The 17,704-nt window shown below is 47.8% G+C and overlaps 1 protein-coding gene across 1 annotated transcript; it reads right to left on the reverse strand.

Moving 5' to 3' along the window:
- Positions 1 to 4,247: 4,247 nt before the first annotated feature.
- On the reverse strand, positions 4,248 to 16,964 carry LOC120910663 (gastrula zinc finger protein XlCGF17.1-like). Its single transcript, XM_040322416.1, has 4 exons — positions 16,863 to 16,964; positions 13,771 to 13,868; positions 4,402 to 5,294; positions 4,248 to 4,317 (listed from the first exon to the last, which is right to left on the reverse strand). The coding sequence occupies exons 1-4, from the start codon at positions 16,962 to 16,964 to the stop codon at positions 4,310 to 4,312; spliced, it is 1,101 nt and encodes a 366-aa protein (XP_040178350.1). The 3' UTR covers positions 4,248 to 4,309.
- Positions 16,965 to 17,704: the final 740 nt, after the last annotated feature.

The following is a 17,704-nucleotide window of genomic DNA, read 5'->3' on the forward strand; positions in this document are numbered from 1 at the left end:
AAAATATGTGCAGTACTTACCCGTTTACGAGATGCATCCTCTCCGTCGCTTCCGGGTATGGGCTTCGGGAATGGGCGTTCCTTCTTGATTGACAGTCTTCCGAGAGGCTTCCGACGGTCGCATCCATCGCGTCACGATTTTCCGAAAGAAGCCGAACGTCGGTGCGCAGGCGCAGTATAGAGCCGCACCGACGTTCGGCTTCTTTCGGCTACGAGTGACGCGATGGATGCGACCGTCGGAAGCCTCTCGGAAGGCTGTCAATCAAGAAGGAACGCCCGCTCCCGAAGACCCATACCCGGAAGCGACGGAAGAAGATGCAGCTCGAAAACGGGTAAGTACTGCTCATATTTTAATACAAATAGCCGATTCCCCTAGACCGAACGAGCAGGAAGCTAAGGGGAGAATTTTTTTTTTTTTACAAATGGGTGAACTCCCGCTTTAAGTAATCTTCTCTCTTCCCCAGCCTCTAACTGGAAACACTATATTAACCTGTGCACTGCAGCCAAGCCTCGCTGATCAATATTGTGTGTTTGGCTTCTTGCTGTGTGCTCTACGTCTGATTCTGTTTACCATCCTTGGCTTGTTCTTGACTATCCTTGTCTGCTTCATACCCTGACAATTGGCGTGTTCTTTGACTAGCCCTGTTTGCTCATTGCCCCAACCTTTTGGCTTATGTCCTGACTATCCCTTGTTGTCTCAGTCTGCTGCTTCCTTTCTGTCCTCTAGTAGCCTACCGTAGCGTGAGCTGGGAGACCCTGGGGGCCGCGACCTGGAGCCAGTTGCAGCAAGGTCCATCCCCGCCAATAGGGGCTCTGGTGAACACCTGCTGGCACTTAGACTCCATGCCCTGGGGAATCTGCTCTCCTGAACCACCCAGAGCTCCATCCGTGCCAGTCAGCAGTAAAGGTCCACTAGCTTAGCGGTGAACACCTGACCCCAACGGCGTGCATCTGTCACCTGGCCTCAGGTGACCTGAAAGTTTGATCAGCCATGGACCCGGCTGATGTGCCTCATGTGACCTAACACCCTGGCTTCTGTTTTTGACTACGTTCCTGATCTGTGTTATTTTTGCCATTTCAGGTGTGATGATTATAACTGCATTTTCTGTCTCTGCTTATTTTATGGTTCCCGAGAGTTTGTGACACATGATCACAGCACTAAATATTATTTCTGCACTGAGCCTCTATGGGCGAGGCCTTCTGGCTAAGCCCGGGGCAATTTTTGCTACCATGCCTCAGGGCCTAGCCATTGTACATGGCCAGGCCACTATTTATGTTTTCCTTCACATTTGTCACTCTTTCTCTTTTGTGTTTTTTCACTGAATGGAGGGGAACCCTGGGCCTACCTTGAAGTCTGGGGGGGAAGATGTGTTGTCATCAGTTTCCTTCCTTCCCTGAACTGGGGGGGGCTCTCTTTGGGAGAAGACCTATTACTCATTGGTTGACTTTGGCTGGTCATAAAAAGAGGGGTCCGCCAAGCCTTTTGGCTAGGTGGACTATGTTCATAACCTTGTCCCTGTCCGCGGGGGTTTAGGGTAAGGTCCTACCCCTTTCGGGGAGTGGATAAAAGCACATCCTTAAAGCGGAGTTCCACCCAGAAGTGGAACTTCCACTTTAAGCACTCCGCGCCCCCTTACATGTCACATTTGGCATGATTTTTTTTGGGGGGGGGGAGTTGGTGCTTCGTTTTGAAGGGCAACTCCTCCTCTCCCCCTAGGTGGCCCCTCCCTCTCTGCAATCTTCTGGGACACGTCACAGGTCCCAGAAGATTCCACTGGGAGAGCGCAGCGTGACTCGCACATGCACAGAAGAAGCCGAAAGCTGTCACGGCCAGGTGCCCACAGTGGTTATGACGGCGCCGGTGGAGAGGAGCGACGCTCCTGGCGGCCGCATCGCTGGACTGTGGGACAGGTAGGTGTCTGTTTTTTAGAGGTCAACTTTTTGTAGCGGCGGATTTTTAATAAACGAAAAAAGCCTGGAACTCCGCTTTAAGTGAACTGTGTGTTTTCACACGTGCATTTTTTGTACACTTAATCGTTTTTTTTTGGCACCATCACGGATTAAAAAATAAATAAATAAATAGGAAACTTGTAGGTTTCTAAACATAGAAGAGGAGTTTTATTTAACTTCCACATCATGTCCACAGGAGAATGTTTATACATGCTTACATGACTTGACGCTTTGATTTTGTTGATTGGATAAATTAAATGTCTGTAAATATGTTTTTTTTTTTTTTACATACATGTAAATGTTATTTGTATACAGCTCATTAATACTTGGCTATACTCCTCCTGATGAAGCCTTTGTCAGCGAAACATGTTGAGGAGAGCAACGGAGTAGCCGTTATGGAGAAGCGAGACGTTAATATTTTCTGCTGTATATGTTAATATTTTTATAAAATTTTAATGGATACTTAATAAAGAAAATCTTTTTAAAATAATTTTACTTGTTTTAGCACCCTGAAAATCCCACATCTGTTTAATCAAATTGTAACGGTCACCACCGTTTACGATATTCCCATTCCATCGCCCACGTCAGCTTATCTGACACTCCACAATCCAGCAGACACGATCCATAAGAATTCCCTCAGAATTACGAGTAGTGTTGCTCACGAATATTCGCATTGCGAATATTCGTTACGAATATGGCATATTCGAATATTCGCGAATAACTCGAATTTCGCGGCCAAAATTCGCTATTCCGAATATTCGTATTTTTTCAAATTTATTTTTAAAACAGATCACATCCTATCGACGTCTAAAAGCATTGCTGGTATGATTAGAGACCCTGGGCCGAGTAGCTAAGCTGAGGCGATCCTTTTATGTTGCCGAATATTCGATTTCCGAATATTCGCGAATACTTTCTCCGCCCTTCTTTTGCATCAGAGCCAATCAGTTATCCTACCACAGTTGTCAAAATTTCGCAATCAATTTTGCATTCGCATTAGCGAAATTTCGATAAAATATCACAAATATTCGCGAATACTTTCTCCGCCCTTCTTTTGCATCAGAGCCAATCAGAGTTCTCCTACCACAGTTGTCAAAATTTTGCAATCAATTTCGCATTCGCATTAGCGAAATTTCGCAAAAAATTTTTTTTGATAAAATATCACGAATATTCGATTTTAGCGAATATTTCACGAATATTCGTCTATATATTCGTGATATATCGCGAAATCGAATATGGCGTATTCCGCTCAACACTAATTACGAGACAGAGCTCTGTGTTCTGAGTCAAATGTAAGAACGCTTTAATGGTTAGCTCTCAGATTTATATACAGTTACAAGGCATGTTTCAGTAAGCACAGGAACAATCAAACTCTCCACCCACAACATCACTCAATGGGCTTCAATCACATTCTTTTAGATAATTACATAGAGGAGTTAATTATCCCCCAGACGTTACGTCTCCGACAATAAGTGATTCACCTGTATAATACACATTTCTATGTCAGACGTTTTGGCACCGTTCTGACAAGTACATTCCACACATAAAACAGTATTAGCATACATAATGAGAGATCTAGGGGCCAGGCTGTCTACCAAGCTCAAATCCACCTCACCCCAGTACAGACTCAATTAGCATATCAACAGCCTGTGTTACACAGAGGAATGAGTCACTATTGACCGGGTTGGGGGTCAGCATGAAATCAAACTGTAGTATTCCAAGATCCTGCAAAACATGAATTATCAGTAATGTCCCATCTCATGTAATTTATAATTAATATTTCTCAGTCACCCTATGCCCAAAGGGGGCACAGGATGACCCTACACCCAGGAGTTATTAGTGACGCTGGCACAGGAGTACCCCTCATCCTTCAAAAGTCTCTGGGTGTCATTCTGTTACACAAATGATTAGCGCTGTGTTTGGAGCCACACCCAGGGAAAGCAGTTTGTGTGACCTGGAGAGGATGTGCGAAGGGCTGAAGACCAGAAAAGAGATATGGAGGGATCCTTTCTTGAACAAACACACAAAGGTCGCTGTCGGGGGATCAGAAGAGAGATCGATGGATGGTGGAGGGCTGATGATCTTTAAACATTTAAACCTGTGGTTGGGGCTTCATCAGGTTACTCATCATATCTCATTAGTAATCCATATTGATTATAATTCAACATCTCCTTATGAAGTGTTTCTTACATGATGAAGATCAGCCATGGAGTATATCTGAGGTGTATATCAGGGTGTGCTTCTTCCCCACATGTCCAGCAACATTCATATACAAGACATTTCCCGCACTTACTAATACACCTCGAGGGTTGTGTAGGACTCTGATGTACAGGAAGACAGGACTTCAGTGAGGAACAATTCCCTCACTCAGACCAGGAAATTTCATTCTCCTCCGTGTCCAATCTCAGATGACTGTAAACAGAGGACTTCTGTGAGGAACAACTCCCTCACACAGGACAGGAATACGGCTTCTCCCCCGTGTGAGATCTCCGATGTGTATTAAGATTGGACTTATCTGAAAAACATTTCCCGCACTCAAGACAAGAATACGGCTTCTCACCCGTGTGCAATCGTTGATGTGTGAGAAGGTTTAATCTATGTGAAAAACATTTCCCACATTCAGAACAGGAATAAGGCTTTTCCCCCGTGTGAGATCTCTGATGTGTGGAAAGACTGGCATTATGTGAAAAGCATTTTCCGCACTCAGGACAGGAATACGGCTTCTTCCCCGTGTGTAATCTCTGATGTGCGACAAGGTTTGTTTTATGTACAAAACATTTCCCACATTCAGGACAGGAATACGGTTTCTCCCCCGTGTGAGATCTTTGATGTGTAGAAAGATTGGACTTATCAGAAAAACATTTCCCGCACTCAGGACAAGAATACGGTTTTTCCCCCGTGTGCAATCTCTGATGTGTGGAAAGACTGGAATTATGTGAAAAATATTTCCCGCACTCAGGACAGGAATACGGCTTCTCACCCATGTGCGATTTCTGATGTCTGTAAAGATTGGACTTCTCTGGAAAACATTTTCCGCACTCAGGACAGGAATACGGCTTTTCCTCTGTGTGCAATCTGTGATGTCTGTTAAGATGGGACTTATCTGGAAAACATTTCCCGCACTCGGGGCAGGAAAACGGCTTCTCACCCGTGTGTGATCTCTGATGTCTGGATAGATGTGACTGCATGGTAAAACATTTTTTGCACTCAGGGCAGGAATACGGCTTCTCTCCTGTGTGAGATCTTTTATGAACATCAAGACCAGATTTCCAATGGAAACACTTCCCGCACTCAGGACAGGGAAACCGCTTCTGTGTTGGAAGGACGGCACCGTCCCGCACAGTCTGAGGTTCCTCAGGATAAGAGGAATACGATGGTCCGGCACCGTCCCTCACAGTCTGAGGTTCCTCGGCATAAGAGGAATACGATGGTCCGGCACCGTCCCGCACAGTCTGAGGTTCCTCAGGATAAGAGGAATATGATGGTACGGCACCGTCCCGCACAGTCTGAGGTTCCTCAGGATAAGAGGAATACGATGGTCCGGCACCGTCCCGCACAGTCTGAGGTTCCTCAGGATAAGAGGAATACGATGGTCTGGCACCGTCCCGCACAGTCTGAGGTTCCTCGGGATAAGAGGAATACGATGGTCCGGCACCGTCCCGCACAGTCTGAGGTTCCTCAGGATAAGAGGAATACGATGGTCCGGCACCGTCCCGCACAGTCTGAGGTTCCTCAGGATAAGAGGAATACGATGGTCCGGCACCGTCCCGCACAGTCTGAGGTTCCTCAGTATAAGAGGAATACGATGGTCCGGCACGGTCCCGCACAGTCTGAGGTTCCTCAGAATAAGAGGAATACGATGGTCTGGCACCGTCCCGCACAGTCTGAGGTTCCTCAGGATAATAGGAATATGATGGTCCGGCACAGTCCCGCACAGTCTGAGGTTCCTCAGGATAAGAGGAATACGATGGTCCGGCACCGTTCCGCACAGTCTGAGGTTCCTCAGGATAAGAGGAATACGATGGTCCATCTACACTGTGTGGTGCCGGATGGACATTTGGGGTAGTGGGGTTTTCTCCTGGACTATACTGTGTGATGTCCTCATCTTCTACTTTACAGTCTGGAGACAAAGTGAGACAATCCTCTGAGGTTTTCCTCATCTCCCGTCCATCTACTAAAATAGAAATACAAAGATTATTACTAGACATCAGCTGATTGGTTCCCCTAAACCAGGACTCCGCCCACATCAGGCAGCTTTGTCTCTGAGGATCTTACAATTCCCCCCTCAAGGTAACTAGTAAATGGGTCCTCTGATCTCCTACCAGATCATTTCTTTATTCATGGACCTTAGTCAGAGAGTGAGGAAACAACGAGAACTGTCTTTTATAGGAGGGACAGTGATGGGGGGGATTAGAGGACGAGTGTCCCCACCCCCTCTATCACTCATTGCCATCTTCCCAACACAAGAAGTCCTGCACTTCCTTATTTAGTCCATGATTTAGTCATGAATAACAGCGGGGTTGAGCCCCACCAGGGGTTAGAGAGTGAGGATGGGGGGAGAACAACCAAGATGAAGACTGGACTGATCCTGAAGACCCTCATCATTGCGTTACTGACTCCTCCCCCTCATTATCACTTTCTGTTTAAGGTTCCAAAGTCTGAGGATGTTATCACATTATTATCACCATGTAAAAGTCTGTCCTCCAATCACATCATCAGATATAAAATGTCCAGCTGGTAGGAAATGGGTGAAACAAAAGAGAATACATATTATGGCCCAGATTCACATACCTCGGCGCATCTTTATGCCGGCGTAGCGTATCGAATATACGCTACACCGACGCTGCGCAGAGCGACGAGCACAGTATTCACAATGGAAATGCTCCCAACATTGCGCCGGCGTAACGTAAATTTGTAGGCGTAAGCCGGCCTAATTCAAAGTAGGTGGAAGTGGGCGTGATCCATTTAAATGAACCGTGACCCCATGCAAATGTTGGGCCGAACGAGCGGCGCATGCGCCGTCCCGTGGACGCTTCCCAATCCGCATGCTCAGAATCACGTCGGAACGAACGCCTAAGATACGTCGAATCACTGCCTACGACGTGAACGTAACCTACGCCCAGCCCTATTCACGTACTACGTAAACAACGTAAAATACGACGGCTGTGTTCCCTGGTGCATTGATGCTGCTGACTTACACCTGCTTTATGAGGCATTAGTGTTAATGACCCACCTGTGCTGATCTCTGTAGGAGTGTCCTCCTCTATAAATGTCCCCGTTATTCCATCCTCCTCCATAGACTGCTGATCATCCCTCACATACGTCTCTTCTTCTTCTGATTTCACCTCAAATTCTATATCGATTGGATCTCCACTCTAAACCAAGAGAATGAGAGAGAATATCATCTGTAAGATATAAACTTACATACAAAATCCACACATCATCTCCACCAGTCCATGTTCTAGATGCTCCGCCCCACCGACCTTGTAACAGTGGGGGATGGTGTGACCTTCCTGTGTGGAATCCCGGGAATACAGAGGACGGGGACATCTCTCTGGTGGGTTCCCATTACTGGATCCATCTGTAGGAAACACACACACTGACTGAATACATTGTTTCTATGTGTTTATCAGATGATGGGGGATCTAGGTGGAGCCTCCGTACTGCTCTCTCCTTTACAATAAAGTCTCCTCTTACCCGGTGATGTGAGGGGCGGCTGATTGTCCATCATGACGTCATTGTAGAGATCCTTGTGTCCTTCTAAATACTCCCACTCCTCCATGGAGAAATAGACAGTGACATCCTGACACCTTATAGGAACCTGACACACACAATGATACAGTCACCATCCAGACACACCCCTTGTCTGTTACTGGATAATGTCCCAGAATCCTCCTCACCTCTCCTGTCAGCAGCTCAGTCATCTTCTTGGTGACTTCTAGAATCTTCTCCATGTTGTGTCTCTCGGGTTTTAGGGAGTCACATGGAGGCACTGTGATGGTCATGTGATCACCGGACTTCACAAGAGGAAATCTCTGTATTGAGGAACCAATAGGAATATCATGTTATAATCCCAGAATCCTCCTCACCTCTCCGGTCAGGTCTGTGTATTATTAATAGAGATAAGAGTGATGTCATGTGACCTCCCAGAATCCTCCTCACCTCTCCGGTCAGGTCTGTATTATTAATAGAGATAAGAGTGATGTCATGTGACCTCCCAGAATCCTCCTCACCTCTCCGGTCAGGTCTGTGTATTATTAATAGTGATAAGAGTGATGTCATGTGACCTCCCAGAATCCTCCTCACCTCTCCGGTCAGGTGTGTGTTTTATTAATAGAGATAAGAGTGATGTCATGTGACCTCCCAGAATCCTCCTCACCTCTCCGGTCAGGTCTGTGTATTATTAATAGAGATAAGAGTGATGTCATGTGACCTCCCAGAATCCTCCTCACCTCTCCGGTCAGGTCTGTATTATTAATAGAGATAAGAGTGATGTCATGTGACCTCCCAGAATCCTCCTCACCTCTCCGGTCAGGTCTGTGTATTATTAATAAAGATAAGAGTGAAGTCATGTGACCTCCCAGAATCCTCCTCACCTCTCCGGTCAGGTCTGTATTATTAATAGAGATAAGAGTGGTGTCATGTGACCTCCCAGAATCCTCCTCACCTCTCCGGTCAGGTCTGTATTATTAATAGAGATAAGAGTGGTGTCATGTGACCTCCCAGAATCCTCCTCACCTCTCTGGTCAGCAGGTAGATGATCTCCAGGGTGAAGTTTAGTATCTTCTCAGTCATGTGACTCCGGTACTCCTCCATCCTCATTGGTGACGTCATGTGATCTATACAGGTCTCCTTGTAGACGGATAACTTTGGGAAATAAAAGTAAGAATAATTTGGATGGTATTGGTCACACAATAATAGGATGTGGATATGAGGGGGGAATGGGAGGGTTGCTTTATAGAGCGCATGCTGGTTTCTAAAGTCTGGCTAAGCGGAGATTATTAGGGCAGCTCCAGAGAACAAGACCGCCCAGGCTGTATTCTGACACCAACAAGGCTTTTGGTAAAGCTCCTCGTGGGGCAGACAGAGCACACACATCCTGCATTACTTTCTGCCAGCATAAGGTCATTGCTCCTATACAGACTCTGACAGGGAGAAAAGAATGCAGGATCTCTGTGTGTTCTGTCCATCCATCCATCTGCTTTCCTTATCTTTGACATAAACATTGCTGGTGTTACAATACAAGGTAAATAGATTGAAAAAAAGGATTTTGTCCTCTGGTTTTGTTCTAACGCTGTTTCCCACTCTTTAGGAACACACAGGTGGCTGGGCCCATTCTGCGTCATGCAGTTGAATTTCCTCCATCCAGGCAGCCCAGATGCAGTGTACAGCGGTCCTTTTATACAGTGGTGCCATCATAAACATAAATACAGCAGCAGACAACCATTCATGTCAATGGCAGGCTGTACACGTTGCACCTGGGCTGCCTGGATGGAGGAAATTCAACTGCAATTACACAGAATAGGCTCAGCCACCTGTGTGCAAGAGAAACGAATCTCAATAAAAGTAACGTTCCCTCTGTACTATCTCTCCCTCCTCATGTCATACAATCTATTCAGCCAATTCGCAACTGTGCACTCCATGTAGTACAGTCCCGAACTCTGCACCCTGTACATAGCATCCTCCTGAGCCCTGTACTCTGCATGTAGCACCTTGCATGTAGCACCCTCCTGAGCCATGTACTCTGCATGTAGCACCCTCCTGGGCCCTGCACGCCGCTAGTATCGCCCTCCTGAGCCCTGCACTCCACACGTATCGCCCTCCTGAACCCTGCACTCCACACGTAGCATCCTCCTGAGCCCTGTACTCCACACATAGCATCCTCCTGAGCCCTGCACGCTTTACGTAGCATCCTCCTGAGCCCTGCACTCTGCACATAGCACTCTCCTGAGCCCTGTACTCCACACCCTCCTGAGCCCTGCACTCCACACATAGTGCCCTCCTGTGACCTGCACTCCGCACGTAGCGCCCTCCTGAGCCCTGTACTCTGTACGTAGCATCCTCCTGAGCCCTGTACGCTTTACGTAGCATCCTCCTGAGCCCTGCACTCTGCACGTAGCACTCTCCTGAGCCCTGCACTCCACACCCTCCTGAGCCCTGTACTCCGCACATAGTGTCCTCCTGTGACCTGCACTCCGCACATAGCGCCCTCCTGAGCCCTGCACTCTGCACGTAGCACCCTCCTGAGCCATGCAATTCACACGTAGCACCCTCCTGAGCCCTGAACTCCATACGTAGCACCCTCCTGAGCCCTGCACTCCATACGTAGCACCCTCCTGAACCCTGTACTACGTACGTATCATCCTCCTGAATCCTGCACGCTTTACGTAGCATCCTCCTGAGCCCTGTACACTTTACGTAGCATCCTCCTGAGCTCTGCACGTAGCACTCTCCTGAGCCCTGCACTCCACACCCTCCTGAGCCCTGTACTCCGCACATAGTGTCCTCCTGTGACCTGCACTCCGCACGTAGCGCCCTCCTGAGCCCTGCACTCTGCACGTAGCACCCTCCTGAGCCATGCAATTCACACGTAGCACCTTCCTGAGCCCTGCACTCCATACGTAGCACCCTCCTGAGCCCTGCACTCCATACGTAGCACCCTCCTGAGCCCTGTACTATGTACGTATCACCCTCCTGAATCCTGCACGCTTTACGTAGCATCCTCCTGAACCCTGCACAACGCATCCTCCTGAACCCTGCACGTAGCATCCTTCCTAACCCTTCACCCTGAACGTAGCATCCTCCTCAATCCTGCATGTAACATCTTTCTGAACCCTGCACATAGCATCCTCCTGCACGTAGCATTCTCCTCAATCCTGAATGTAACATCTTCCTGAACCCTGCATGTAGCATCCTCCTGAACCTTGCACTCTTCTGCCATCCAATGGTCTGGAGCCAAGCTGGGGCCATCTTTCCCTCACTCTGCATCCAGCCTGTGAGGGGAGCGGACGTGTTTGGCTCCGCCGCTACTGACAGGTCTGGTTATCGGCGGAGATGACCAGAGCGTGGCAGGAGGGAGAGGGCCCTCTCCCACCCCCGAAAAGATTTGCTGCAGAGACAGTTTTTTATCTAAAAGCGGACCGCCCGCTGATGAAGAAGTTACCGGGGTTATGGCAGCTATCTGCTGCCATAACAATGGTATTCCACTGCAGCAGGTGGTCCTTAAGTGGCTAAAGGACCATATTACTAGAACGTATTTTCAAAATGAAGAGAATGTTCCGGCCCCGTAAGTGGGGGAATGTTCTGACCCTGAAGGGGTTAATCTAGGTCTCCACACTATATATGTGTGTATCATCATCTGCTGGAGATAAAAGACGTCACAGTGACTATGGAGGAAGAGGACGGACATGACGGGGTTACTGGGTGTAAATAGAAAATAAGATCTTATTACCTCCTCTGCTGCCAGTTCCAACAATGTCTCCTCTTTACTTCCTCCCGACTCACCTCTCACCCGGAACTTTCTATTTATACCTGACATCACTTCCTGCTGTACCTGACATCACTTCCTGTCTTCCATAGTGACTTTGGCCCAGATTCACAAAGCACTTACACCGGCGTATATCAAGTTACGCCGACGTAAGTGCAAATGTGCGCCGTCGTATCTGTGCGCCGGACCCACAAACTAAGATGCACCTAAAAACAGGCTTCATCCCACCGACGTAACTTGCCTACGCCAGCGTAGGGTGGGCGCACATTTAGGCTGGACGCATGGTGGCACTCCCATAGATTAGCCATTCAAATATGCAAATGAGTGAAATATGGCGATTCACGAACATACGTGCGCCCGAAGCAAGTGCGCGTAAGTTGTACGTCTGGCGTAAAGTTATTCCCCATAAAGGAGGTGTAACCCAGCAGCAGACATACAAAGGTCTGCACCAGGGAACACAAGCTGGCGTATTTTACGTTGGACGTGTATGGCTGGGCGTAGGTTATGTTCACCCCGTACGCAGTGATCCGGCGTAGTTTAGGCAGTTGTTCTAACGTGGTTGTGAGCATGCGCAGGGGGATGCGTCCACGTCTCGGCACATGCGCAGTTCGTAATACGTATCTGTCTGGCGCTCGGCCCATCATTTGCATGGGGTCACGCCTTATTTGCATGGCTCACGCCCACTTCCACCTACGCCGGCATACGCCTTCGAAACCCAGCGCAGCGTTGGGAGCACTGGCTTGGTGAATTCCATGCTTGCCTCTCTGCGCTGCTTTGGCGTAGCGTACATTGTTTGCGCTACGGCGGCGTAATGTGTGCCCGCTCTATGTGAATCTGGGCCTTTGTGTTTGGGTAGACGTGAGATTACCACCTTGTGGAGTTTAGAGGAACTGGAGCCCCGGGAAATATTTTGTAGATTCAACACGGCCTTGTGCTGTGTGTGTATGTACTGTATATTCTTATAGATGAGGTAATCTCCACTCCTACCGAGGGATATACCTGTATATTAAGGTGACCAGATTTTAAAATGAAATCCGGGGACATATTTTTTTTTTTACTAGTAGTGGCAGCCCGTCGCCGCCCGCCTCACAGCCTGTCAAGTCTCACTCTCTGGGCCCCGGCTACTACTGGATGGGGTGCGGAGCAAGATCCCTCCACCAGGGAAGGCAAGGAGACAGGCAGGCGGCTGGCCGGGACTTGAGCCAAGGCAGAAGAACAGAAGTGGAGCGGACTGAGCATACACCCGAAACTGAAGAAATATTCCCTCCACTCCGACCAGCACATGATCATCAGAAAGGGACACAGATAATGGAAAAAAATACACCCCCTAAGCTAGTAGGAGCGGCGGAGTGTAATTCAGGAACAGGAGCGTAAGCGAGGACAGGAGTCAGAACCAGGATCATGCACAGGAGGTCGGAAGCGTGGTCAGGATTTAACCAAGGACGTCAGTCAGGCGGAATCAAAATCAGGAGACAGAGCCAGGATCATGCACAGGAGGTCAGTCAGGATCAGGAGCGGAAGTGAGGTCAGGAGCCAGAACCAGGATCATATACAGGAGGTCAGTCAGGAACAGGAGCGGAAGCAAGATCAGGAGACAGAACCAGGATCATGTACAGGAGGTCAGTCGGGAACAGGAGTGGAAGCGAGGTCAGGAGCCAGAACCAGGATCATGCACAGGAGGTCGGAAGCGTGGTCAGGATTTAACCAAGGAGGTCAGTCAGGCGGAAGCAAAATCAGGAGACAGAGCCAGGATCATGGAGGTCAGTCAGGATCAGGAGCAGAAGCGAGATCAGGAGACAGAACCAGGATCATATACAGGAGGTCAGTCAGGAACAGGAGTGGAAGTGAGGTCAGGATCCAGAACCAGGATCATATTCAGGAGGTCAGTCAGGAACAGGAGCGGAAGTGAGGTCAGGAGCCAGAACCAGGATCATATACAGGAGGTCAGTCAGGAACAGGAGCGGAAGCGAGATCAGGAGACAGAACCAGGATTATGCACAGGAGGTCAGTCAGGAACAGGAGCATAAGCGAGGACAGGAGCCAGAACCAGGATCATATACAGGAGGTCAGTCAGGAACAGGAGCGGAAGCGAGATCAGGAGACAGAACCAGGATCATGTACAGGAGGTCAGTCGGGAACAGGAGTAGAAGCGAGGTCAGGAGCCAAACCCAGGATCATGCACAGGAGGTCGGAAGCGTGGTCAGGATTTAACCAAGGTCAGACACAGGAGGCAGGCAGTGAGTGAGGTTTGAGGGACAAGCCAGGGTTAGAAGCAGGAAAGAAACCAAGACAGGTTCAAGGGCAAGTTGGGACAGCAACAGAGAATCCAAAGAATACAGCAAGACACAGACGCACAGGAACAGGGAATGCTGACGATCAGCCATCAATTTTTGGAGCAGACTACTGGCTACCAGTAGGCCACTGGGCGCCAGGATCTGTCAAACAAATAAAGACCGAAAATTTTGGGAAAAAAAAGTTTTCAACGTTTATTTTTTAATTTTGAAATCAGTCAATTTTGTTGCTTTATTGGGTGAAAACAACTTGGATGGGGAAGAGGGATTATGGGATGCCCAACTTGACATGATAGAACATCCGGAGGACAACTTCCTTCAGTATATACACAGAAAAATGCCGAATCCTGGACTGTATCCCCTCTGGAATAATATCAGTCTCTATTGAATTGGCAGTAACAATTCCTCCTATAAGAGCTCTGTGTCCCCTTACCTGAAATTACCAGCCCACCTGGCTGCCTTGCAACTTGTCACAGGACAAGGGGTAGAGTTTAGCTGTGACACTGTCCCTTGAAAGCTTGCTGGATGTTGCATCTGACAGCCTTTTTCCTCTTTGGCCCCCGGGGGGGGGGATGTAGAGGTACCCCCACTGAATTCTGTTGTTTTAGATAAGATTTCTGTTCAGGCCTCCTGCTGTCCAGATCCTCCCATGCTAGTCAGGGTGTCCCCTAGAAGAGACTGAAGGGCAGTGGAGATCTTCCTCCTCAGCTCCAGCCTGCAAGCAGAGCCCCCTCACCCCCGGGGTCCCCTCCTGGGCTCCACAACATCCAGCCTCAGCACTCCATCTTCCACCTGACAACCAACCTTCCCTTACTGGCCAACAGAGGCGGCTCTTTAATTAGGCGGTCGCCTAAGGCCTCGCGCTCACAGGGGCCTCGCGGCCACCTAATTTGCCTGACGGAGGAAGGGGAGGGCCCAGCATTAGGAAGAATGATGGCACTGCCTGCGGATGTGTGGGACCAATCTCCTCATGCAAGGACTCTGCACTAAAAATGTTATACTTTTTCCCATTATGGGCGTGAGTTATGCCTCATGTCTAAGTTTTGCCTAAGGCCTCACAAAGCCTAGAGCTGCCTCTGCTGGCCAGGCTCCACAATATTTATGAGCTAACCCAACCACCCTGCCAACCCACCTGCCTCGGGATTGGTCAGATTAATACGCAGATCATAGCCTCTCTTTGCCTCCACCCACTAGCTTCTAGAAACTCCTGGTAGCTTCTAGAACCACGGAGAGGTACCAGAGGCCTGACCTGATTTCCTCCAGCCTGACCTACAGTAACCCCCCGACCAATTACCCAGACTCACACAGCTACTGTGAGTCTGAATATATTTTCTTCATAACTAGACTGTACACTAGAGGGCGCTACAAGTGGTTGGATTATAATTGTTAGTTTATATAATTCATATTGTTCGATGTCTGCTGTAAATAAGTGGATGAGGATGATCTCAGTTATTTGTAGCAATCCATGTCTGCTGAAGGAAACTAAGTTATTAAAAATGTGCGAAACATTTGCCCAGCCATGAGAAATTCTCTCTGTAATTTAATGAACACATCGATTTCCTATGATCCTCAGCTCCCTCTAGTGGTAACATTATGATCACTAGATGGAACCAATGAGCTTAGGAAATCATCAAGAAAATCAAGAAATAAAATACAGCCAAAAATGTTATATACATTTTTATTAAAAAAAATTAAAATAAACCTCTATCTGTTTTTACACCACAAAATGTACTCAGCCAATGAAAGGTAATGACTCCATTTTTATTTTAAAAGGCCTAGAGGACCACCTTTTAAGTGGTGGGGTTAATGCGTTTCGTCCTGGAAGACGACTTGAGAAAACAGACCTCTTGTAAGAGTTTCCACCACAAAATGTACTCAGCCAATGAGAGGTAATGACTCCATTTTCATTTTAAAAAGCCTAGAGGACCGTCTTTTAAGTGGTGGGGTTTAACGTGTTTCGTCCTGGAAGACGACTTATTTTTTTCCTGCTATCAATGGCCAACACGGTACAACACTTCATCCATGTTTATTTTTGAAGGCCTAGAGGACCACCTTTTTTTAAGTGGTGGGGATAACGTGTTTCGTCCTGGAAGACGACTTGAGAAAACAGACCTCTTGCAAGAGTTTACACCACAAAATGTACTCAGCCAATGAGAGGGAATGACTCCATTTTTATTTTTATCCTGCTATCAATGGCCAACACGGTACAACACTTCATCCATGTCATTGGTGATCTCTGATCTCCTTATGAAGTGTTTCTTACATGATGAAGATCAGCCATGGAGTATATCTGAGGTGTATATCAGGGTGTGCTTCTTCCCCACATGTCCTGCAACATTCATATACAAGACATTTCCCGCACTCACTAATACACCTCGAGGGTTGTGTGGGACCCCTGATGTACAGGAAGACAGGACTTCAGTGAGGAACATTTCCCTCACTCAGACCAGGAAAGTTCATTCTCCTCCGTGTCCAATCTCAGATGACTGTAAACAGAAGACTTCTGTGACTGACAATTCCTGTACTCAGGACAGGAAAGTGGCTTCTCCCTCGTGTGAGATTTCTGATGTTTGTAATAACTGGACTGATCTGAAAAACGTTTCCCGCACTCAGAACAGGAATACGGCTTCTCGCCTGTGTGTAATCTTTGATGCGTATAAAGATGTGACTTAAGTGAAAAACATTTCCCGCACTCAGGACAGGAATGCGGCTTTTCCCCCGTGTGAAACCTCTGATGATGATAAAGATTGGACTTATCTGAAAAACATTTCCCGCACTCAGGACAGCAAAACGGCTTCTCCCCCGTGTGAGATCTCTGATGTGTGATGAGGTTTAATTTATGTACAAAACATTTCCCGCACTCAGGACAACAATACGGCTTCTCACCCGTGTGCATCCTCTGATGTCTGTAAAGAATGGACGTCTGTGAAAAACATTTCCCGCACACAGGACAGGAATACGGTTTCCCCTCCGTGTGAGACCTTTGATGTCTGCTAAGACTGAACTTCCCTGAAAAACATTTGCCGCAGTTAGGACAGGAATATGGCTTTTCCCCCGTGTGAAACCTTTGATGTGGGACAAGTTGTGATTTTCTTGCAAAACATTTTCCACACTCAGGACAGGAATGTGGCTTCTCACCTGTGTGAGATCTTTTATGCGCATTAAGACGGGATTTAAAACTGAAACGTTTTCCGCACTCAGGACAGGGAAACCTCTTATGTGTTGGAAGGGCAGCACCATCCCGCACCGTCTGAGGTTCCTCAGCATAAGAGGAATACGATGGTCCGGCACCGTCCCGCACAGTCTGAGGTTCCTCAGGATAAGAGGAATACGATGGTCCATCTACACTGTGTGGTGCCGGATGGACATTTGAGGTAGTCGGGTTTTCTCCTGGACTATACTGTGTGATGTCCTCATCTTCTACTTTACAGTCTGGAGACAAAGTGAGACAATCACTCATTTCTTTATTCATGGACCTTAGTCAGAGAGTGAGGAAACAACGAGAACTGTCTTTTATAGGAGTGACAGTGATGAGGGGATTATAGGACGAGGGTCAGGAGTATGTAATGTACAACAGAGTATATAGTGCAGGGGTCAGGAGTATGTAATGTACAACATAGAGAATATAGTGCAGGGGTCAGGACTTATAATATTGGTGTTCAGTAATCAGTGTTGGGTGAAATGATTACTGGAGACAAGTTGCAGAGATCCCACACTGCTGCCTCCCATCTCCTGAGACTGCACTCAGTGACTTGGGTCTGAGACTATACAGACATATCCCTCCACCCCGCACAGCCAGCAAATAACAGAACAAGTAACCCGGGAGAATTGTTCTGTCAGAGATCTCACTAGACCCGGGCATGGGGCAGAAGACCCAAGGTACATTCCCCAGGTGTCTAGGTCAAGCAAACCCTATGGTGAAAATCAACATTTTGCTGCCAGCTGAACCCCAGAATCTCCATAAATCCAGTCTAGAGACA

The sequence above is a fragment of the Rana temporaria genome, chromosome 8 (genome assembly GCF_905171775.1).
Source record: "Rana temporaria chromosome 8, aRanTem1.1, whole genome shotgun sequence".
Lineage (NCBI taxonomy): Eukaryota > Metazoa > Chordata > Amphibia > Anura > Ranidae > Rana > Rana temporaria.

Bases quoted from the DNA above. Each gene is read 5' to 3' on its own strand.
- LOC120910663 (XM_040322416.1), bottom strand. From the start codon at position 16,964: ATGGTGCTGCCCTTCCAACACATAAGAGGTTTCCCTGTCCTGAGTGCG. The intron at 13,869-16,862 runs GTGAGAAGCCAC...TTTGTTTGACAG, and splicing joins GCATAAAAGATCTCACACAG to ATCCTGGCGCCCAGTGGCCT. The intron at 5,295-13,770 runs GTATTCTTTGGA...TCCTGAGGAACC, and splicing joins CTGTGCGTCTGTGTCTTGCT to TCAGACTGTGCGGGACGGTG.